General features: G+C 44.5%; 2 protein-coding genes across 3 annotated transcripts in view; both read left to right on the plus strand.

Moving 5' to 3' along the window:
* esr2b (estrogen receptor 2b) overlaps window positions 1–25,606 on the plus strand; it is a 151,649-nt gene that overhangs the window by 68,760 nt on the left and 57,283 nt on the right. The gene's annotated exons all lie outside the window — the stretch shown is intronic.
* LOC306942343 (serine/threonine-protein phosphatase 5-like) lies at window positions 1,450–2,892 on the plus strand (the record flags this gene model as incomplete). Its single annotated transcript, XM_079528195.1, has 1 exon — window positions 1,450–2,892. One exon carries the CDS (start codon window positions 1,450–1,452, stop codon window positions 2,890–2,892), a length of 1,443 nt encoding a protein of 480 aa, XP_079384321.1.

The following is a 25,606-nucleotide window of genomic DNA, read 5'->3' on the forward strand; positions in this document are numbered from 1 at the left end:
TCCCCCTAGAATAGGAATGCTGGGGTTTCAAGTGGTTGAACGTAAACGTATAAAGTTATTTTCAAGCTGTTCTAAGGGAAACGGATATTCTCTCTCAGAATGTTTTCTCTGAGGGGGAAGGATTTACATATTTATGTATCATAAATAATATGATATAGACGTGAGCTGCTGTAAAGTAACATTGTAATTCATGGGTGCCATGGATAAAAAAAAAAAAGTTATTTACAGGGGGTGTCCTGAGCCCCAAAGCACTAACAGAACTATAGCAGCATGTTGAAATTGCAGCCCGGGCATTAAATGGCAGGATATGTCCAACTACATTTGGTGGGGCCAGTCAAAGCTTCTCATGCGTGCTATAGTGCATGTGTGGTAAGCACACTACCTAACTACCATGACAGCCCAGATGGTCATTGTTTAGAGAGTATAGTGTCTTTCTGTCAGTGGCTGGATCTCAGGGGGACAGTACATCCCATGATAAGCAGTCCTGCATTTGAGGGAGTCCAACAGGTGATGCTCATAGAGAGTGTGTGTGTGTGTGTGTGTGTGCGCGTGTGCGTGCGTGCGTGCGTGCGAGAGAGAGAAATACAAGTTGCGCACAGTTCATATATGCATGTTTGTGTTTACACTGTATACAGTAGGCTACCTGGTTATGCCATTTCCTGCGTGTGAATCTGCATGTCTGTACAGTGTCTGTTTGTGACCATGTATGTCTGGGACCATGTGTCTATGTTCGTTGTCCACATATATGTGCCGACTGCCGAGCTGCCCGCATCTTTCTTTCTGTGTGTGTGTGTGTGTGTGTGCGAGTGTGTGCGAGTGTGTGTGTAAGGGCAAATGCCGGTGAAAGCCGATCTCATTGTCTCGTCTTCGGCCCCCGTTCCTGCATTTTCAGTTGCTGTGTGGTGAGAGGGCCCTGGCCTGGGTTTGGATAGGGGAGATAGGGGTGCAGTACAGTGTCATAACACTGTTTTCCCAGTTGTCGACTTCTCAGTGCTCATTGATACTCGCACACAGTCGTTTCATGGTCAAAGGTGCCAATTATATTACAGTATGTGTGTTACGTATGCCCTGTGTTGGTATACTGACAGTTTCATCCAGAAAGTCTTAGCTGCCTTGAGAGAAATACTTTTAATTGTTCATATTGCATAATAAAATGCATTTTAAATGCTGTCAGCAATGTCCGATTATAGGGCTTTCTTATCAAAGTGTTTTATTGTCACATGCACAACAATAATGCTTGCCGGAGAACATGGGGTCAAAACAACATAGGGTCTAATAACGGCTTGGCTTTCACGTGGATCCCATACATCATGTCATACTGCGACTGTGACGTCATATAACTGTGACGTCATGTTGACTTCTAAATATGGAATTATTTGTCCCTCTATTGACTTCCAGTATAAGTATGTTAAATATTTCATGCGACTGCAGACAAGCAGTGGGACGAGGATGGCGGAGGCAGACAGAAACGCCGAGCTACTCAAGGAGAAGGCAAATAGTTTCTTCAAAGAGAAGGACTATGAGAACGCAATCAAATACTACACAGAGGCCCTGGAGCTCAACCCAAACAACGCCGTATTCTACAGCAACCGCAGCCATGCTTACCTACGCACCGAGTGCTACGGGTATGCCCTGGCCGATGCTACGAAGGCCCTGGAGATTGACAAGAGCTACATCAAAGGATATTACCGTCGTGCCACCTCTAACATGGCGCTGGGCAAGTTCAAGGCAGCGCTGAAAGACTATGAGACGGTAGTGAGGGTGCGACCCAACGACAAGGACGCAAAGATGAAGTACCAGGAGTGCAAAAAGATGGTCAAACAGAAGGCTTTTGAGAGAGCCATCGCCAGCGATGAGACAAAAGCATCGGTCGTGGACTCTCTAGACATCGAGAACATGGTGATCGAGGACAAGTATGTTGGGCCCCAGCTGAAAGACGGGAAGGAGGTGACCTTGGAGTTCATGATGGAGATGATGGACTGGTTCAAAGACCAAAAGAAACTGCCCCGAAAGTATGCTTATCAGATTTTGGTCCAAGTCAAAGAGGTTCTGTCCGGACTTCGAAGTCTGGTTGAAATCAAATTAAACACTAACGAGAGAATAACAATTTGTGGTGACATCCACGGGCAATATTACGACCTCCTCAATATCTTTGAGTTGAACGGCTTGCCATCCCAGACCAACCCATATCTGTTTAATGGTGACTTTGTGGATCGTGGCTCCTTCTCCGTCGAGGTCATTCTTACGCTCTTTGGCTTCAAGCTACTCTACCCCGACCACTTCCACTTGGTCAGGGGTAACCACGAGACAGACAATATGAACCAGATGTATGGATTTGAAGGTGAAGTGAAAGCCAAGTACTCAGCCCAGATGTTCCAGCTGTTTAGCGAGGTCTTCCAGTGGCTCCCTCTTGCAATGTGTATCAACGATAAGGTACTGGTGATGCACGGGGGACTGTTCAGCGAAGACGGTGTCACACTGGACGATATCAAGAGGATAGACAGGTACAGACAGCCTCCAGACTCTGGTCTCATGTGCGACCTCCTGTGGTCAGACCCTCAGCGTAAGAAAGGTTGGTCGGTCAGCAAGCGAGGCGTGAGCTGCGAGTTCGGGCCGGACGTCACAGAGCGCTTCCTTGAGATGAACAATCTGGATTTCATCATCCGTAGTCACGAGGTGAAGGCTGAGGGCTACGAGGTCACCCATTCGGGAAAGTGCATCACCATCTTCTCAGCGCCCAACTACTGTGATCAGATGGGAAATAAAGGAGCCTACATTCACCTCACCGAACCCAACCTCCAGCCAGAGTTTCACCAGTACACTGCTGTGCCTCATCCAAATGTCAAGCCCATGGCGTACGCCAGTACGCTAATGCAGATGGGAATGATGTAGCACTGCATTTGTCAACGTCCCGTCTGGGGCCCACCAGGGGTCCAAATTGCTCTGAGAGTGTACAAATGGAACCATTTTTAGGGACCCCAAGGCGCACTGTACAATTCTCAGTGTTCATGTACAGTAACTATGAGAGTGTACAATGGTCCATTAACACTCTCAGAGTTACAGACCCGTAAGGGTCCATTTGGACGTGGTGGTCCCCCTACTGGACGCTGAGAGCCAGCGATGTAGAGCAGTGGTTCTCAACATGGGGTCCAGTCGGTCCCCAGCTAAATGATTGATCATTAGGAACCAAATGGACACTTATGGGTCCGTAACCCTTGAAACATAATAACACGCAGCATGTCCATTTGATTCTAACAGGAACCTAATACATCTTTTTTTGTAATAAGATTTTTATTTATTTTTAAACAATAATACAAAAATATCCTGTGGCTCATGATGAATACATACAATCAAGACAAACATAAAAGAATAAAACAAAATAAAACCGCAATACCCCATCATCAGAGTGTCTCACCAATAAGCGGGACCAAGAAGCGGTCCCATTACCTCTTAAAGTTCTCTCCTTCATGATTTTAGTCTCTGTAACAACCATTCATATGACACTGTTTCTATCATAGATTAAATCCACTTTTTGGGATCCGGAGAGGATGTACTTTTCCATGATCCGAGGATGAATCATGCAGCCGCCCGTGACTATCCCTATATTTATCGCTACAAAATCATATTTTTATACACCAGTTACTTGTGTTTGGTTCCCTACGAGACAATATCTTGGTGATACGGATATCTCCTTGTCCAAACATTCCCCCATATACTGGATAATGTTTTCCTCAAATGGGTAGACTTTACTAATACTGTCCCAAATTGCTTGCAAAAATGTTGTGTTCTGTTTTACAGATTTCCAGCAGAGATTATCTGAAGTTTAGAGCGGGTAAAATGTATAACCCACAGGACCCTCTTCCAGAGGGCCCGGCCCCTAGGAGTCCCTCTTCCAGAGGGCCCGGCCCCTAGGAGTCCCTCTTCCAGAGGGCCCGGCCCCTAGGAGTCCCTCTTCCAGAGGGCCCGGCCCCTAGGAGTCCCTCTTCCAGAGGGCCCGGCCCCTAGGAGTCCCTCTTCCAGAGGGACCGGCCCCTAGGAGTCCCTCTTCCAGAGGGCCCGGCCCCTAGGAGTCCCTCTTCCAGAGGGCCCGGCCCCTAGGAGTCCCTCTTCCAGAGGGCCCGGCCCCTAGGAGTCCCTCTTCCAGAGGGACCGGCCCCTAGGAGTCCCTCTTCCAGAGGGCCCGGCCCCTAGGAGTCCACGCCGTATAAATAATGAGATGAACAGCTTATTTATTATATTACTCCTTTTTTTGATTTACATTATCTATTTATTGATTCTGTTCTGTTCCTGGCTGTTGTGATAACCCGACTTCCCCTCAATTATTGTAGTCTCCCTCCCTGTAAATCATTTAGTTTCACAATAAAACTCTGAATCTGAAACTGTGCTTAATACATTCTCCATGGCAAACTCTGCATTGTTGAATGCTGTTGAAACCTAACGCTCCACATAATCCACAACTTCATCATTTTTATTACAGTGAATTGCCTTTAAAAAAAATCACATAACTTTTCGACTGACGACGCGTCTCGTTTTTCAAACAGCCGCACCGCTCATTCCAGCCTGATTTATTGATCGAAATGTCCTTTTTATACATGGCTGTAATTTTTTCTGATTCTGTAATTACACTCATGTGGTTATCATTTTATGTCCAGAAAAACCTCCCCTAAAAGGGTTTTCATCTGCCTGCCAAGATATGATGTAGCCACACAGTAAAATCCATAGTGTTACTTAACTTATACTTGCATGTGTCAAAATAGATTCGTAAGGGTAAAACTAACACTGGATTTTACTGTGCAGTCTGAGAGAGAGAGAGATGATAGTAGGCAGAGTTAGAGACAGTGGACCTCAAACTTTATCATGTCGAATACCCCCACATGCATGTCTCAGGCCACAGTCCTAGACACCATCTGAAAAGATTTTGTGCTTGGGGCCCCATACAAGATTTTGGTTGTTAAAATGATTATTATTCTTTTTTTTAAAAAATATATTAAAATATGTTCACATTTTTCCAAGATTAAAGATTTAAAAAAAGATATCAATGTTCCCTTGGGGTGCCCTGACCCCGATTTGAGAAGCACTGGTTAGAGAGAGGAGTGGGAGTTGGAAGACTTCAAGGGCTCTAATAACAGCATTGCTTCCATGTGGACTGGCCAGTCTATGACTTCAGTCATCTATGATGTCAGTACTATTATTTTGTTATTAAGAGTAGCCAATTCTTTTTTACCTCATTTCCCCCCAATTTATTTGCTATTTAATCCTCCCCACACATTTCCGTATTGCCACTGCTGTTGTACCCTACTGGCTCACCTGCCTGCCAGTGACAAGCCCGCTTTGGGGAGGAAGTAGCACAGTGATTCTCAAAATGTTTAAATTTGAAGTACCAGACACAATGTGACTGATTCGAACCCGAGACTCGCAAGACTCTCTTCTAGACAGCTTGGCCCTTACAGTGCCACGCCATAGAAAGAGACAGTGAGATGAAAAGAGAGACAATAAAACGTGGCAAAGAATAATACTGTATATCCAGCGATGAGAGAGAGTTAGTGGCACCAGGCCTTCTCAAACCCAGTTCACCACTACTGTTAAAAAACCCCTCTAATGTCAGTGGTTTCCTTTATGGTTTCTTTTGTTTTAAACTTCTGTTGCTGGCTGCGGGTGGCAGCGTGTTCCTGTGTGCAGTGTGCCACTCAGATCCCAGAGCACAGCAGGGGTTCCCCATCTCCCATCCATCATGGTTGTATTCACACAGCTTCTCAGTCTGGTAGCTTTGACAAGAGTACAAGCAGTCATCCTAGAGAATACTTTTATCTTGTCCCATTTGAGTTTCTTCATTCTCTTTTTTCTCATTAAACTTTCTCCATTCTTTCATTTTCTCCCAGTTTTGTCTTTATGCTTACCTTCTACTTGTTGGTCTTGTTGGACTTGTTGAGCTAACTGGAAACCATTGTTTTGTCTGTCATTAACATATACTATGTTAGTTTCATGATCCAAGTCAAAACACAATCAATTGATTGATAATTAAAATAAGCATGTTCTGAAAATGCAGCCCATGTTATGCACCTGTTATGTTTGTTGGAACTCCCAGGCAAGCTGGAAGCACCATGGACGGTAGCTCTGGTCCACAGCCTTACTGCTCTTGCTGCCGTTGCATTAAGGCTCTGCCACTCTTTGCTTCTAGCCCTAGCATGAAATGCAGACCAGCCTCTCCTCTGTAGCGGAAATATAAAAAACGTTTTACTTACTCACCAATACAAATTAAGGCAGTTGTGTAATTAGAAAGCCTACTTTCCTTAGTGAACGCACTCTGAGCCCCCCACCACATGTTTAAAATGCACTTTTTGGCCAGAAAGGGATTGTTTTTACACCGGAAAATAAATACTTTTAGTTACTACACTGTGCCCTCTACCGATACTACCGCCTTTGTTTTGGTGAATAGGTAAAACGTTTTTTGAGTGGTGTAAACCACTCCTACGACTGGCTTTGTTAGTTTACGTGTCTGTCTGTCTGTCTGTCTGTTCGTACCAAAAAATGAGCATGGTTGCTACGGTCACCCAGTTCACACGGGTGTGATTTCATTACGTCAGACATTACGTCAGACCACAGCTGATCAGTCTATATAAGACCTTACACCACTCAGTTCACACGGGTGTGATTTTTTTATATTTACACTACAGACGAGAGGCTGGTCTGCATTTATGCGAGCATAGGAAAAGAACAGTTCCATAGCTTAAATAAAGGCATTAGAGCTATGGACCAGAGCTACATGGACGGCATGACTGGAACCCAGCCTCCACAGTGGTGAGCAGGATCTTTACCCTGGCTTGCACCCATAGATATATTTAAGAAAGGCTAGATGGCGCAGCTCACTGGTTGCAACAGTCAACTTCTCTGGAACGTTGCTCAAACAAAAATACGCGTAACTCTTATCTTGACAGATTTACGGTTTGGTTCCCTAGGGGTTTGGTTTATTACAAACATATTGTAATAATGATGTCCATCATTATCTGACTTTTATTAAAAAGAAACTGTTTGGAAATCCAACAAGTTATGGTTATGGTACACATGGTACAAGCACCACACAATGTTATGAGTGAGCGAGCTGACTGTAGCAAAATGGCCGCCATGTGGCGACGTTGCTCTCCATTGGCCAGCAGCGTGGGCGAGTCATCTAGCCTTTATATACGTCTACGCTTGCACCACCCAGACACCTGTGTTCCTAATTATTCAGAGTACTTTCTCATTTTTGAGTGTCCAATGTGTTGTTCGACAATGATGTACAGTAGGTGAATGCTCAAAGAGAGCAGTTCCGTACCTGTTTTCTGTGATCAGGGCCCACTTTAAAAACTCTAGTGTTCATGGCCCACCCATCTGACCACTTGTTCCATTAACTGTATATGCTGGGCCTCCAATACTGTGGGACAACTATTTAGCCCTTTGAGGTTTTATATATGTTTGTGAAAATATTGCATGAGAAGAACTGATTTGCGAAAGACTTTAGTCTCATTTATGCGTTGCTGCACGATGCTGTCACTGTCGGGAAATAATTGAAGCGAAAAATGCCAACGCAATAAATGACTTATTTTTAGCACGTGTCACCATTGTGTGGTGAAGTACAAATTAGGCTTAAAGGCGCTACGGCGGGGCCCTGCCAGCCCATCTGCACACATGCCCAGGCCTGGTGGTTTTGTGTTGACCCTGACACTCCCGAGGTGTTGATACAGTGGGGCGTTTGCTCTAGTCTGTATACAGTACGTGCGTCCGTGCGCGTGTCAATAAGCCGGCAGAGACACACAACTAAGTGTAAAAAATGATATTTAACTCCAGTGCCACATTAAACAGCTCAAACATGCTTGTGCATGCTGCTTTCACTATATTACGTGTTTTATTTTTTATAATGACATTATGACAGTCAACGAAACCTTGTCCAAATTTGGAGTCATCATACGTCATAGATGGCCTACTGTATCTCCCTACGTTCATACATCACTGACTAGATGCCAGTGTGCCAACCAACATTTCACTGCACATACAATACATGAACATGAGCATGTAACAAATACAACAACTACTGCTTCTTTTAGTCCCCAGTTCACCCCTGGGGTCAAAAAAGCGTAGGTTTCGTTTTTGGCCTTCATTCAATCAGGATAGAGAGGGGCCTTCCTCCAATCATGATCGAGCAGAGGCGGGCCTTGGTGTGCGTGCTATTGGCCTGTTGCGCGTCCCCCCCACTGTAGAGCGTGTGCATGTGCACATCTTGTTACCGGGGCGGACCAGGGTTTCTTCCAAATCACCCAAATCACTGAATGCTCCTTTAAGTGGCATTGCATTTTCAGAGCAGGTTTAGTGTAATGATTATCAATTGATTGTGTTCCACCTTGGATGAATGGAACCAACGTACTGTTGTATGCTTTAAGTCACTATGGGCCTCTGCCCACAGGTTGAGAACCACTGTTTTAAATGACTGCTCTTTTTTTGTATTTTCATCATCCTATGAAAATCCAGTTTTACTCCATTGGTTTTCAGTTGCATAACAGGGATTTTAGAAGTGGTGAGATGGTTTTGGGAAACACACCAGGGCTGCAGAAAGAAGTCTGTCTGACCAGCCGCACGCCTTATAGCCTCTCTTTGACTTTCAGTACCACAGACGAAAAACAGTCTTAAGTCCAAATTTCATTCTGACCCCTCACGAAAAGGCCTCGTTGTCCTGACCCCTTATCCATCATTTATACTTAGAGATAAATAGTGTGGACTTAGACTGTGTTTCGTCTGTGGCATTGACTCGCAAACGCCTTTATCAATCCGCACGCACGCACGCACGCACACACGCACGCACGCACGCAAACCCACAGCTCCACCCTCCCTCACTCCACTGGGACTTCTAGACTACTGCAGTCTGTATGGTGTACTTTTCTTTGTGTAAGCCCTTCACGGTTCTGTCTACGCTGTGACATTATGTATCATCAACACACTGTGTCGACGACACACACATGACACAGATCTGATCAATGAATCTGCCTAGCAACAATCTTGGCAATTAAGTACCTCCCAAAGTTCTGAATGATGTCATTTTGTAGTTATTTGCCAACCGAAGTTCATTTTGGCTGTAATTCTGAGAGTGTACAAATGGTCCATTTGGTTCCACTAGACCTGTACGTGCCCGTCGCAGTCAGCCACCGGCCTACTTGGGAACGATGCAACTTGGGAACCTAATGATATACGTTGTCATAGCATTCTCGAGTTACGTGGATTACAGACGCACAGACGTACGTACACACACACAGAGACTTGGTGCATTTATAGTTAGATTACGTAAGAAAGAGACACACATTGTGAAATTAGCCGATCTCACAAGCTCCCAACGCCTCACAGTGCAAGGCTTGTAGTTCGGCTATTTTCACAATATTTAGCCTATCTGTGGAACTGTGTCAAACAAAATGCAATGCCCTTAACTCCTACAATTCCAAATGCTAGGGGGTCCCCAGTTCAAATATGAATATTGGGGGGGGGGGGGGGGGGGGGGGGGGTGTCGTGGCCTGGAATGTTTTGGAACCCTTGGCCTATAGTGACCTCCGTTGTGCACTCCGAGACCTCTGGGTCCTCCCGACGGTGCATCCACTCCAGTTTCCACACGCACCGCCGCGTCTGGAAGCCAGCGGAGCGGAGCGATGCAGAGCAGAACCGGGGAGAGCTAGCAGTTAGCTGTGGAGGGCAGAGACCATAATAGCGGCCGCAGCTTCACCCACTCAGCAGAGAAAAGGTCACGGAGGCTTGTTGCGCCGCTCTCCGCCAGGCTTGGCAGCGTTCAACCACATAATGGGCTAATCACTGTAAAACAAACAGGGAGACTCTCCTCTCCTCCTCCCCATCGCCGGCCGCATGGTTTTAGGAGATTGTGGCGTGTGGCGCAGGCTGTGAGACTGCGGCTGCATTTTCACCATCTCTGCAGTGGAAAAGGAGGGAAGAAGATGGTTCTTGTTTAGGTTTGGTTCATAGAGTTAAAAGGTTTTTTCCTTTACTCATCAGGGCTTGAAAAACAAACTGTTTCTGTATGTTGCTGTTGCATTCTGTTCTCTGAGCAGCGTACTTTTATTCTTGTATCACTTGAAGCATTTTGGTGATAAAGGAATTTCAATAAAAGAGAGCCGCCACTACTTCTTTCCGAATATGCCTCTCAGAAGCTCAAAACCCAACTTTTACTGCAATACTTGTGGGGCAATTGGTATAATTAACTTAGATTTCAACTCTAGAAATAACATATCTTTACAGCCAGAGCACTGTAAAAAAAAATCATTGTCTTACCAATTTCTATACATTCCCCCAACACAGAGCATAAAAATCAGTTTCCACATAAGTTGCGAATGTGACGGTGAATAGTGGTCCAGTGTGCATTCGTTTTCTATTCATGTCTTACTGTTGGAGTGTACACTGGCACACAGTATGGTAGTTCAGTGATATGTTATTATGGCTGTTGCGCAGCATTTAGGAGCCCCGGACGCGAACAAATAACATAGGAAAGGAGCAGGCCTGTTTTTCCTGACTTTGGCTGAGGCTGAGCACCCCCAAATCCCCCTTCCACCAACAAACGCACGCGCGCGCGCACACACACACACACACACACACACACACACACACACACACACACACACACACACACACACTGTATACACAGCCCCTTGAATTCTACCAAAATATAGACACGCACACACACATACTCGATCCCCTTACCTGTCACTACCAATACATGGTAAAATCCTGGTTGTTAATTTACACTCTCAGAATTAAGTTGACACACAGGACAGGATTGAAGTGGTCTGTGAGAGACGGGGGTAGTTTTTTAGTCAAAAGTAGGGAGATAATATAAAATGTGTAGTAATATAGTATAGTAAGTATAAAAGCCTGTATTCACAGTTACTTTCCACCACTGGGGTGAGACATGAGGGAGACATGAGGGATGTAAAGGGATAAAAAGAACCTTGGTTCCATCTCAGCCCAACATGGTGCCAGACCCCTATTGACAATAGAAGCTACGGAGGCTGGCCCTAGACTCACCGACACCACACACAGCCAAATGGAAGATGTATTTACAGTATATGAATTGAGCCATACAATATATGACAAAATAAAAGCACTCTGTTGGTACATACAATTCCCTGCTTAAACAAATCACATATTCTATTTATAATATTTCTACGCCTCCCCCTCGTGCCATTGCAACAAAACTGTGGTGTATGTGTGAGTGGTTGTGCTGTTCCCCTCCACCATCCTACAGTGCAATTAGCCGCTTGAGGCACAGAGGGGGCCACCTATTGGATTGGAGAGGTTGGGATGTAGGGCAAAGCTTCTGCTGATTACAACTAGTGGAGTACGGTCAAAAGAGTGATAACTTAAGTGAGTGAGTGTAACAATGCACTCGTACGGGACAAGGGTCTGTTCATTGTCTCACTGTCCCAAATGTATTTTACACAGCGTACATTTTTGTAACTCTTGAGTTAAATGGACACTCTGTGTTTTACGGTGTATGTCCATTAGTGTGTGTGCGTGTGTGTGTGCGTGTGCACGTGTGCACGAGAGATAGAGTGCCTCTACCTTCCTGGTAAAGGTAATTACTTTAATGGTGCTCTCAACCACAGTGAGCGTCCAGGCTGGCTGCGTGTTAGACTGTGTTACCCACTTAAACCCTGGTACGCTCTTTTATCACTCTAAACCAATTCTCTCCGCCAAAGAATAACCAACTTACAAGCATCGTGAGCTTGTACGTCGGCTATTTTCATCATCTTTATTTCCTCTTATTTTGTTACACTTATTCTGTTTCCGTTATCATTTCTGTTCATGTCTCCACAGACTTACCGTATGTAGATTATGAATGAATGTATATGCATGCCCTCACAAACACTGTGCACACGTACACACACACGCACACGCACACGTACGCACACACGCACACACGCACACATGCACACACACAAACACCTGTGCATGGCAGCACCCACACATTTCTGTAAGTGCCCGTGCACACATCTACCCACATGTAGGCACTCACATGATACAGTCTTGCATGCATGCACACACACACACACACACACACACACACACACACACACACACATACGCACAGACACATACAAACTCACACAAATGCGCGCACACACACACATGCACTCATAGTATTTAAAACAGGCCAGGCTGACACAGGATCCCTTCTGATGCGCTTGCGTAAGGATCCTCAGAGATCTCAATCTAACCCAATTTCCGCTCCTCTCCTCCAGTAGGAGGAGAGGAGAGAGAGAGGAGGAGCAGATGGAAGAGGAGAAGGTACAGAAAGAGGAGGAGTAGCAGAGGAGGACAGAGGAAGTGTCACGCTCGTACGTTGATGGAAATGATGGATCGCACGATGCTGGAGATAAGGGATATTGTGAAAGTGTCAATGTGTCCTGTCAGCGTGTTGTGTACAGTACATGACACCTCCCTTTCACACACTTCACCTTAAAAAGCACCGTGTGTTATTTTGTAATTGGAAGCCTACTGAGTAAGCCTACTTTTGTTCTGGTGTCCCCCATGCAGTGTGTGTGTGTGTGTGTGTGTGTGTGTGTGTGTGTGTGTGTGTGTGTGTGTGTGTGTGTGTGTGTGTGTGTGTGTGTGTGTGTGTGTGTGTGCGTGTGCGTGCGCGCGTGCGTATTTAACTCTGAAAGTATACAAATGGATTTGGTAAACACTGGATTTGACCGTTTAATAGGGGTTACATGAAGTTATGAGGGTGGTAATCATACTAGACATGATGTCAAGGGTCCTCGCACCTGACGAGGAGCATGTGGACAGACACGTTCCCTTCTAAAGGGGATCACTGCCATTGCCATTTTAGGTCCTAAACCTTTAAAATGTTTTCCTCTTTTCAGTAAACAGGAAAGCTGTCCGTGACTGGAGGAAGGATGCGATCCCATGTCAGTGGGGAGCCTCGCGTAGCGATACTAATATTACTGCGGGGCCGATATGCATTGCAAAGGCAGATGAAGACTGAGTAGGGGATATGTGTGGTTCAGCAGGCTAGCATCGTAACCGCTATGCCATCAAAGAGCTCCCGGGCTGGTTTGGAGCCTAAACCCCTGGCCGTCCAGTGCCATACGACCACAAAATGTGAGTTGAAACCAAGGGGCTATAGTATGTGGTATCAACCACAGAACAGTTGGGTTCTACTTAGCGCCATAGCGAGTGAGATCAGCAGTGATAGTTCAAGGGCCTCAAGCTGGAATGGGGCCCCAAGGTCCTGTGGTCTCAGTCTTGTCAAGAGGCCCAGAATTCCGAGCTATGCCCCAAGTTCTGGTTTCTAAGAAAAGAACCGGGCACCAGTCTGGAGTGATTGCGCAACTGGATAAATCTAATCTGAGATGAAAAACAAAGTCACAAAATGTTAGTAAAGGAATAGTGAACCAGCAGAACTTTTCAAATGAAAACAAACAAACAAACAAAAGATTTAAAAATATTTCACATCAAACCAATAATTTGGTGATGCCCTATTTGTACTGTGGAGATCCTTTTATTTGCTGTGAAAAATCAACCTTATAATAAGAAAATGACGGTGCTTTATCGCTATACATAATATGTGTGTTCTGTGTGCATGTACTGCTGACACAGAGGGCAGTTTAAATTAATGTGAATTAATTAATATTAATAATTAATAACAATATAAATGCTCCTGGTGTTTCCTCTTCCTTCATACAAAGACAAACTAAATGGGGTAAAAGACAACAATCTACCGTAAATGTAACGCTATGAAGGAAAGAGAGTTTTTAATTTGGTCATCTGTGTCTGTGTCTCAACATCAGATCATGATGTTGAGACACAGACAGTAGAGGTTGAGGTTTGTAGGCAGGCAGTAGTATGTTTCTGTGGTATATTTGTAGCCATAGGAAGTTGACAGCTGAGTATTTGAAGGAAGACATTGCCCTCTGCTGTTGGACTTCAGTCAGTGCGAAAAGAATCTTCACAAGCCTGACATGTCACACTTTAGATAGACCCTGGCTCATTAGTCGTTACACACACTTCGTTTCCCAAACAGTGGGTTGGGACCCATGTTTGGGTCGCGGACCCATTTTCATGGGGAGTAATCATGCCCTTTTTCATTTCCTACATTTAACTATTATTTTTAAAAAAATGTAAAAGTTTAAACACATTTTCCAAAAGTATTGCATAAATAAAATAAAACATTTCCATAATTAAAAAAGGTTAAGAATGAGTGAAAATAGCAGATCTACAAGCTCGCAACACAGTGCGAAGCGACGTGTTGTGAGCTTGTAGATGTGCTATTTTCAGCATCCCTAACCGCTAACCCTAGCCGCATGCGGAAGCCACACAGTCGGAACGGCGACGCATCAGAATGTCACTCTGTCCCCGGTCTCTACCTGGTATTCCTAAACAAAACCTCAGTAAACTATGCTTAAACCTAACCTTATTCCTAACCTTAACCTCAGTAAAACTATGCCTAACCCTAAACCTATTTCTATCCTACAAAATACAAGAATACAAGAACCACCCTACCGAGAAAAATGAGACAGAGGGTGTTTTGAAGCGAGCATTTCAGTTACCACTGAAAACACTTACTGTGACAGATTGTGACAGGTATCTCAAATTAAATGAAAATATGTCTCTAGTGCTGATGGGTGAAAATGATCTGTCTGGTCGCCATACTTTTTATTCTATATGGTGTTCTTGCTTTAGCAAACCTTGCTTGGGGCCACCACTCGTTCTTGATAAACAATAGAAGAAAAGAGGAAGCTGAATGGAGCGCGGGGGGGGGGGGGTTCTGTGGTAAGATCCACCCCTGCTGTCTGTAGGTCAGCAGAAGTAAGGGAATATTTTAACCATTTCCAACCTGACTTCCCTATTTTGATCATGTCATTGTAGGAGGAAATGTTCATGAAAAGAAAACAAAAAAGAAACAAAGTGATGATGACTGTATGCTGCATGTAGGCTTGCACACGCAACCACACACAGGCATCCGTTGACTGTACACAAAATGGGTTTTTCTCTCTCACAATCTGAAGGCTTAAAATAGTTTTATTTCATCTGCAATGTTATTAAAAAGGTTTAAATAAATGAAAGAAGAAGATGAAGATTAAAACAAGTGAGCACACATTAATTCCAGCTGATATTTGCACACATTTTTGAAATGAACTAACTAATCAGTGCTCAATATGTACTTTAATGCTTGCAATAGATGGCGCCATTTAACCTCTTCCCATTGAGTCCCTCTGTTACATTGACAACCTGCCACACTGGACTCTTAATGAATGTTGATTCCAGAGGATGGTGGTATAGTCTCTACTAGTCTGGATTATTTGGTGAAATGCTTTGTCTGGCTGTTTGTGTTGTAGTGATGCACATGAAACAGTGAATCAAAAATAAACTTTTCAATGTGCATTTACATCCACCCATACATATCCACAAACCGATGGCGGAGGAACCCATGCAAGGCACCCACCTGCTCATCAGGAGCAGTTAGGAGTTCAGTGTTTTGCTTCGACTTCGACAGTATCACAGGGAGCCCGTGCTAGCCCGGGATTGAACCAGAAACCTTCCGATTCCCAAGCGTCCGTTCTACCTCCTGAGCTGAGCCACTGCTGCCCGGTATTATTACACAGAATAATAGTGAAAGGGCTTAAAGCATATTGGTATAACATTTTCTGATTGATAAGAACGTGTTGATAAATACCTATTCCTCCTCTAGGTCTGATGAAAAGATGTTATAACGCTCGAAGGGATTTCATTATCAACTGTCGTTTTGTTGATCGTGAATGAAATTCACAACGTAATAACGTTCAGTATTTAGCTAATAATGCCACATCTTTTCGTGATTAAATATTCCTACCCTGTGAAGGTGGGTTTCTGTCAGAATGATATGATGATGATAATGATACACCTGTAGCCTACAGTATGTGAGATCACGGAATATTGTAATAGGAAAGGGGACAGATATCATGCCTGTGGCTCATTCTCGCTCTGAGCAGACGAGAGACAGGGACTTATTTTTTTCCTGATTGAATGCCCTGTTCCATTGTGTCATCGACGATTTCTTGATTTCATTTCAGGATTTCAATTTCCATCACATCTGGTGATTTTTCCTTTATTTTCTTCTTTCCCCTTTTTTGCGGTGAGACACAGACCAGCCGAGATAGAGATAGCATCTCTTGGAATATACTTTTACTATCCCATAACTCATATTAACCTCCTCCCCGTTCTATTGTCAGTGATACTGCAGTCCCAACAGAGAAAGGGGTCAAAACTGAATTGTGTCATTGCTTCTGGAAGGATGAGAGAAAGGGAGAGTGAGAGAAAGGGAGAGAAGTCCGTTTGGTGCATTAAAGTATATGTCAGTTCAGATTTAAGGGAGAAAGACGGAGACTACTATAACAAGGCTGACAGAACTCGACAGAGAGGGGAAAGGAGACAGATAAATAGGAGATATAAAGGCAGGAAGGACAAAGTAGGGAGAGTGAGAGACGGGCGGAGAAATTGCACCTCACAAGTCTGACAGCCAGGCATCCAGGGGGAGAGAGAGACAGACAGGAGAGGGTAGTACACAGTTCCATAATGACACAGTTGGACTCTTCAAATGTACCCTGTTTAAAGTCTCTGTTCAGACAGACAGGAAACAGATGTGCAGGTAAACCGGCAAACATATACCTGTACTAACATACAGCACAAATCGCAGGCCTGCAGGCTGGTAAGAGGGAGAGACACTAGACTACAGAATGAGTTGTAAACATTGATTTTTGCTGTTGATCCACCACTAAAGCTGGAGTAAAAAGTTAAGGCTCTTTGAAACAAAAGTCTGTTTTGCCTTCATGAATATTCAGCCCCTTTACTCTGCCTACCATCTCCCATAAAGCCCTGAGGATTTTAAGAGAGCATTTATTAAAAGTGAGCAAACATTCCTCTCAGGTTACAGCCCTGTGGTGTAATAAAACCTGTGTTTACCGTATCAGTCCCTGAATTAATGAGTCTAAATGGATGGTTGGGGCTCATCTCTGGAGATGGAGAGCCCATAAGCTCTCTTCAGCTTCCACTCCTCAAGCTTAAGCTCCAAGACTTGAGAGAAGTGAAGCAAGGAAAAGTTCTGGAGTGGCTTGTGCGTTCGTGCATGCTGCGGTTTGTGCGTGCGTTTCAACTTGTGTGCACTTGTGTGCACGTGTCCACCTGTAAACATACACTATGGACTTTGCCTCCAAAACGCATGCTGTGATTTTTGTGTATGGACTTTGGGGTGTAAAAAGTCTGTTTACGTGCGTGTGTGGCTGTGTGCATATCTAGGCTTGTCCTGTACTGTGCTTTACAGCAAACCTCTTTCAAGTCCCTATTTTGGGCATGGGCTAAAACTTTATGAATGTAATTTGTATTGAAAATAGCCGATACTGTGCAAGCTCACAACATGACGACACATCACGACAGATGTCTGTATTTGTATGTGTCAATGAAATATGAATACATTCTCCACGTTAACTGATGGTTAACTGCCGCAGCCGCACAGACCATTAAAAGAACAGGTTACCATGATTCAGCTATTTGATCTCATTCCCAAATGAGATCATGCAGTTATAAAACACTGGTAGAAGGAAACACATCAGTACTAGGATTCCTGGGAACCGCTGCTTTAGCTACACAAATGAGTCCAGTCCTAGACAGACAGACAGACAGACAGCTATAGCCTCCTGCTAGCCCACACCGTAAACAAGTTCTTCTGCAAAAAAACTAGCGAGAAGGGCCATCTTCGATCTGTCGCATGGATGTTATGGTTAAATAACCACAGTTTGGCCTCCACAATCCATTGGGATAACCTGACCTTAGTCACTGGCTTTCCCATGGTCTTAGTACCCCATGCCACAAACAACTGACTTCCTTTTCTGAAGGAAGCTGTTCTGGCCATGTACACCCTTATGGCCCTAACCGGGCATAAGGCGTGCAGCCTCTCATCCTCAGCTGTTGCGAAAGGAGGAGGGTGAAAGGACCTTAGGTCCACTGGCACAATAGTGGCATTGGAGTTCTTAGGGACGAACACAGGGTTCGGCTTAACCGTCACCCTAGTCTTGTCCTCATTAAACACAGTGCAGACTGACAGACAAGGCCTGTAAGTAACTGACACGTTTCATGACCTTCAAAGACAAGGCTTTTAGACCCACCGTCTCCAGAGGTTCGAATGGGGTCTCTGAAAGAGCCGCCAGAACCACCGACAGGTCCCATGGGGGAACTAGAGACCGGGTCACCGGACGTAGTTTACGTGCACCCTTCATAAACCGTCTTATGAGGATGTCCTCGCTCAGGGCTTTGTTGTCTATGCCGATGTGGCAAGACGATATGGCCGCTAAGTTCACTTTAAGCGAGCAGAAGGAATTACCTTTATCCAGGAGCCCCTGCAGGAAGGTAAGAACCTACCTTTTTGAGGCCTGAAAAGGCACAACCTGCGTGGGCTGTGCCGCGCACCAGTTCTCAAAAACCTTCCATGCTACATCGTACACCTTTATGGTGGACTGAGCACTGGCCCCCTTAATTGTGGCGACCACATTCGCGGGCAGGCCTATGTCATGGAGATTCATCCTCTCACGGGCCAGACCCAGAGTTCCAATGACCCCAGGTCTGGGTGGAATATCTCGAAACCCGCCTGTGTGAGCTGGTCCCATCTGAGCGGGAGCCGCCACGGCCAGTGGTACAGGAGAGGGGTTATGTCTGACCTCCATGAGCCCCAAGTGGCGCAACGCCAGCAGCACCACTAACAACTCCAAGAAATTGATGTGTCTGAGGTGAATAGGCCGGGGCGTTAGCATCACGATCATCCATATTCATTATTATCGGCTGTAGTTCTGGTTTGTAACAGTGCTACTGCTAGCGTTGGCTGCTCGTGGCTCAGCTCGTGGCTATAAGCTATCGTGTAAGCTAATGCTATCCCCGCTTTAGCGTGGTGTTAGCATTCGCTGCAGCTTAGCGCTTGATAATAATAAATGTGTTGCGGTGGCTAGCTTGTGTTGGGCGGGCTATATGCAGCAGCAACCAGCTTGTTTTGGCTTCGAGCTATGTAGTGAGTTTATAGTCAATGCTAACCCTGCCGTAGCGTAGCTAACACTGGCTTATGTTGATAGCACTTCTAGCAAGTTAAGCTAATGCTATATGTTCGCCTAACCTTCGTTTTCCCGAATGTGAATCGGAACAATGATCGGCTATATTTGGCTAAACGCTCTTTCAGTTTTTCACTCAAGTGACCCAAAACTTAATCGCCGTTTGTTTGTTACTGTGATTTGTATTTACCACCGGGCAGAAAACAAGTCACATCGCTATTTAGACAAGTAATTCTTACCCTTCAGTGATAACACGGCTTGATTCTGTAAAGGCAGAAGAAAAGGAAATGGGAGAGAGAGCGGAAGACACAGGGGGTTTTATAACCTCGCGCGCGGGATTGTATGAATACAATAGAAATTAGAGATGTCCCGATATCGGAAAAAGTATCGGATCGGCCCTTATTTGTCATATGGGGTGATATCGGTATCGGTGAATATGCCAGTCTAACCACAGATCCGACACAGGGGTAAGGGGTTGATACTATGGCAGGTAAATAAAATGTTGGGACATGTGGAGTTTGCTTTGGAGTTGCCCAAACTTCAAGTGCACATTTGAGTGAGGAGTCTGCATGAGATCACGACACTGGTATCGGTATTCGGTATCGGCTAACACAGAAATTGAGGTATCGAGATCGGATCGGAAGCGAAAAAAGTGTATCAGGACATCCCTAATAGAAATACATATTTCTATATTTTTCTGTAAAATGGAACAATTGGGATGTTCTCATAAGCGATCTGTCGCAGATGTTAACAGTTAAAATAACTGCCTGAAAGGAAATATTATCAACCTTTTCACCCAATTTTCATTAGGACTGGCATTTTGGTTGTTTTGTTATTGAAATTAGGTGGCGTGTCCCTCTTTAGACAGATGGCTACAGAAGGCAAGGCAGCGGTTTTGTAGTGAAGTGGGTTTTGTTTTTATTTTAAAAAAAAATCTTTCCACCAAATAATGAATGAATGAACAGAAATCAAACATAAATATGAATCCCAGAAAACAAAAACAAAAGAAAAAACAAAAACAAACACAGACACAAAGGTAAACAGAAAAACAGCTTGACATAACTACAACAGTACAGCATTATTCAAGTTGAGTGCAAGGCAAGGCAGGAAAAGAGCAGGAGACATACAGTATGACTCACAATATACATCAGATATATTATTATTATTATTATTTGTCACAGGCCCGGCCTGCATCCAGCCCTCGCTGTGAAGTGGGTTTTATATTGTACAAGGGCCATCTGAGATCTAAAAGATTCTTTGAGGAAGAGTATTGCACGCTATTGTGGAAGAAACCTTTAGAGCCATTGGAGTCTGCTATAGCCCTCTGAACCTAGCTTGCATGAACAATGTACTTAACTGTAGCCTACCAAGTTGTCTGGTTTTACAGACGGGGACAAAGGACTGACTGTGAATGAACTTGGTGTGGCAATGAGCAAAGTTTGATTGAAATATTTATTAACGGTTTGCAGAATTACAGTACATTTCAAGCACAAACTCAATACAAAGACTGTTAACTGTGAGTGGACAACCCAATTAAGCATTACACTTGTTTACAAGAGGGTCCACCTTGTTCAATTCATCAAAAACATTTAGAGATGTACAAATAAACACTTCTATATAGTCAAAGAACAGAACAGGAATTCATCATAAGGGAGGTAAAAAGGGAAAAGAAACATACAGTGAGGGGAAAAAGGGGTGGGCGGTGTGGGGCCAGTTTCGAATTGCAGCCGTCCGTATAGGTGCCCTTTGGGAGCGTTTTGAAGGAGTCAATGGATCCGCATGTCTTAATGACTGTTGGTAGGGCGTTCCACATTTTGGTGGCATAGGAACGAAAATAATTTAGTCCCTTGTTTGTGCCAAATCTGGGTTGTACATGGTTCGTTGCACTTCCTCTGGTGTTGTGGGTGTGGACTTCGTTAACGATAAGGAAGTATCTAGACAGGCAGGTACATGGGTATCTTGGTGGTGTATCGAATCTTGTGGACCAGACCCATTGCAAGATGCTGAACTCTGTCGTCGACCCTAAGCCATTCCAGCCTGTCAAAGTGGGCAGGGGTGAGGTGGGTTCGGGGCGTGAGGCCAAGTAGGAGCCTGACCAGTTTGTTTTGAGAAGTCTGGAGCCTAGTTTTAAGGGCCTTTGAGGTGTTGTGGTACCAGGAGGTGCATGCATAGTCAAAGAAACCTTGTACGAGGGCTCCTGTTAAGGTCTTCAAGGTGTTTTTGTTGACCAGTGAGGAGATCCTGTAAAGGAATCTTGTTCTTTGGTTGACTTTTTTGATTACGTTGGTGGCCATTTTATCACCGGAAAGATTAGCCTCCAGGATGGAACCTAGGTAGGTAATTTCATCTTTACGTGTGATAACATTGTCACCCACTCTAACCAAGAAGCCATTTGCCTTGCTGAGATTACTATTAGATCCAAAGAGAATGGATTCAGTTTTTCCCAGGTGTAAAGATAGTTTGTTATCAGTGAGCCAGGTGCAGATTCTACCGAGTTCAGAGCTGAGGGCCTTTTCAACCTGCAGTTTGTTCCTGTCCGAGACTAGCAGTGCCGAGTCATCTGCGAACAAGAACAAGTTGCAGTCACAAGCTGATGTCATTTACGTCGTTTACATATATTAGGAACAGTAAAGGCCCTAGTATGCTTCCTTGTGGAACGCCACAGCTCACTGGGAGGGAGGCTGGGACAGTGTTCCATTCACCTCCACCATCTGTTCTCTCCCCTCCAGGTAGGATTGCATCCAGCTCACTGATGTGCTATCGAAACCAATTGCTTTTAGCTTGTTAACCAGTATGGAGTGGTTCACGGTGTCAAAAGCCTTTTGGAGGCCCAGCATGACCATGCCGCAGTATTTGCCAGCATCCATCTCATGTTTGATGTGGTCGCTCAAATAGAGAAGGCATGTGTCAGTGGAGTGGGATGTTCTGAAGCCAGATTGGAACTTGTACGTTAATGTATTTGTGGCATATACTATTTTTTCCATCACTTTCGAGATGGAGCTTAGATTAGAAATAGGGTGGTAGTTGCCGGGGTCTAATTTACTCCCTTTCTTGTGCAAGGGGGTTACTTTGGCCAGTTTGAAATCTTGGGGGACCTGTCCCTGTTTGATGGAGAGGTTTACTATGTGGGTGGGTGATGATTGGAGCTATAGAGATGGCTGAGTCTCTGAGAAATTTGGAGGGAATATTGTCATGGCCAGTGGCCTTGTGGGGTTGGAGGGCACTCAATTTCTTAAGTACCTCATCAGTTGTTACCATAACTAGTTTAAAATCGTCTTTACAAACACCTAGGTTTCTGTAGAAGGTTTTAATGTGCTCTAGTCTACACCAAAGTTCCCAGAGTGGGAGGGCAGTGAGTTGTTGCTATGTTTGTAAGGAAGATATTCAAGTAGTTGGCCACATCAAGCTTGTCAGTGATGAGAGTGTCGTTCTATTTTATGTTTGAAAACCTGGTTTTTAGTTTCTGACCGCAGCCTAGTTGATTGTTTAGTAGCTTCCAGAGCTCACAAGGATTGTTTTTGTTTTCCTCTGCTTTATCATTGATAAAGTTACTTTTAGCTGATTTAGTCATGGTAGTTACAATGTGGTATAGAGACCAGTGGAAGCAGATCTCGAGGGCACTCGAATGATGATGATGAAACCTCCTCTCATTCTACCTTCTCCTCTAAATGTACATTGCGTTTATAAATGGTAAATGGTGCATTTACAGGTACAGTATATAGCGCTTTTATCCAAAGTGCTTTACATAGCATTACATTCACCCATTCACACACACATTCATACAGTGATGGCGGCGGAAAACATGCAAGGCACCAACCTGTGCATCGGGAGCAATTAGGGGTTCAGCGTCTTGCTCAAGGACACTTCGACACTAACTGTGGGTGAGCCCGAGATCGAACTGAGAACCTCGCATTTCCCATCCGGCTGTTCTACCAGCCACTCTGAGCCACTGCCGCCCGAGAGTTTATCTCTCTTTATCTTCCTGTCTCTCGGGCACATGCTGTCCTGCAGAGACAAAACGCAATTACAACTATCCAAACCAATGACAATAATTATTTTGGCCATGGCCACTGGTAGGCGGGTTTCTGAAGCGTCCACAGCTCTCCCATGAGGCACTGTTTGTGAATTATATTTAAAGTTTGCACCGTTTGGGCCAAATGCAAGTCAATTACTCCGTACTATAATATACTGCACTGCACTCTCATGGTGTCGCAAACATGTGTCTACCTGGCTGTCATGTTTCCCTCATTGCTGATCATTGATACACTGGTATCTGTGGTTACTGCAGTCATTTGTCCAATGCTGATTGTAACCGTTCCTAATAAAAATCAAATGAACGAGGGGAAAAAAAGACAAAAGCCAGATGTTAGTGGGTGTTGGTGAGTTTTTTGCCCAGTGGGAAAGGGGCTTAAGACACCACTGATGGTTAGGGCATGGTTTGGTACGCTGCCGGCTGTCTTATACAACCTCAACCATTTATGTGCTGTTATCTGATAGTGAGAGGATCGAACAGAATGGAATAAAGTACAAGGTTTCTTTTGAATTAAAGAGGGAGGCGGGCGGTCAAGGGCAGTACACTGCATCTCTGCAATACTGAGAGGGAGTATCCCAGTGCTGAGTTGTCTAGGTTTACTGGCGGTGGGCACCCCCCCCCACCCCCATTTTCACACTGTGTCAAGTACCGTGCCCACATCAAATAGATACTACTTCGCATAACAACAGCTTTAACTGTTTACCTGAGTGCATGTTGTTCTCATACACGTAAGCAACACTTTATACACAGTATGGCTCCAGTAGACTAGTGCTTCTGTGGTGTTCTGCACGCAACAATAATGCCCCCTCCACAATCAAAGAAGAGATTCGCCCACAGAAAACGTTTTAGTTTCGCTACTGTGCAGTAAAGAAGTTTGTCTGATTATTTTAAGTCTACTTTTGTGTTTGTGTGTCTAAAACTCTTACTATAAACAATATAGGCTTACGGCTTAGGCTATCAGCTGTTCTGTGGGCATGCCGCAATGCACACATGTATAGGCGAGTGCACACGGCCAATATGAAGAGGGTGTGATTTATTCCTCAGCTTATTGCACGCTGTGTTCATGATTTTGTTTGGAAGCCAATCTTAGACAATCGGGATGGAATATGGAGAATCGGACAGATCCATGTTGATCACATGACTATAGAGATAGTGTGTACCGATTTGTGTGATGTATGGATAAAATCTGTAGGAGTAATATAAAGAATGTGTTTTGCAAAAATCGGCCTCATGGTGGCTATAACAGGCTGTTCAGGAAGATTTGGGGCAGAGGTTTGGAATTGGCATCCAGGGAGTTGGCATCTACGGAGTGTGTGGCCTTTTTCCCCACCGGTTCAGTTATTTATGGTTCTTAGTCCATGAGCCAGAGCTCCAAAATTGGAACGTTAATTTTGAATTGAGTGTGCAAAACCACCCTACATAAAATTGTTATCACCATGAAACTTCCCCAGTTGATTACTTACATGAAGACAATGATTTATTGCATTACATTTTGCATTAAATTTAAATATGCAAATTAGGAATTATAGGAAAATATGCACAAAATAGAAAATATGAAAAAGCTACTACTGTGGAGCTGGGTTATCATATATTAATTTACTTATATTGATCCTATAAACAATTTAATATAGGTATGGTTTTGCCCACTCAATTCATAATTAACGTTCCAATTTTGGAGGTCTGGCTCATGGATAACCAGAAAGAACTGAACCGGTTCCCAACTGGTGCAAAAGGGGTCTGTGTACAGTTTCGTATAGTGACCGGGCCAACAGTGCCAGAGATTATCTGGTAATGGTAACAGACCAAAAAAAAGAAAAAAGAGTAGGGGGCACAGTTGGTAGTGCTGTCGCCTCACAGCTAGAAGGTCCTGGGTTCGATTCCCGCTGGGGACGCTGTGGGCGCGTTCCCTCCTCCGCGTCATCAGTGCCCATACCCGAGGTGGGGTTGGCGAAATGGCCTTTCTGTGTGGAGTTTGCATGTTCTCCCCGTGTCTCCTAGGGTAGGTACCCTCACAAAAACATGCAGTAATCCTGGTCTCTAAACTACCTCCCCCTGGCCTGATGGAGGGGAAGGAACTGGTCGGAATAACGTGTTCCTTCCACACACTACGTGTGGAAATTCCCCCATGTCAGGTCAAAAGAAGCAGCTTGGACTCCTCATGCATAGAAGGAAGCATGAGGTCAGTCCGCTGCCCCCCCAGGTTGGCAGAGGAAGTGTAGCGCCCAGGATTACATTATTAGATAATTGACACTGGGTGAAAACAAATGGTTGTAAAATCGTGGGATAAAAATTATTAAGATTAAAGAGTAAACTCACGGACGGACGGGCAGGAGCGAAAACATATTCTTTGCCACGCTATCACCTGACGGAGACAAAAAGTAAGTTCACTGGTACATGAGTTTTATTTATTTTCCTCAAGTAAGGGTATTGTAACAGACAGTAATCAAACAGGAAATTGAGGTTTAGGTATCGG

The sequence above is a fragment of the Electrona antarctica genome, assembly GCF_951216825.1.
Source record: "Electrona antarctica genome assembly, chromosome: 18".
In the NCBI taxonomy this organism is placed as follows: Eukaryota; Metazoa; Chordata; class Actinopteri; order Myctophiformes; family Myctophidae; genus Electrona; species Electrona antarctica.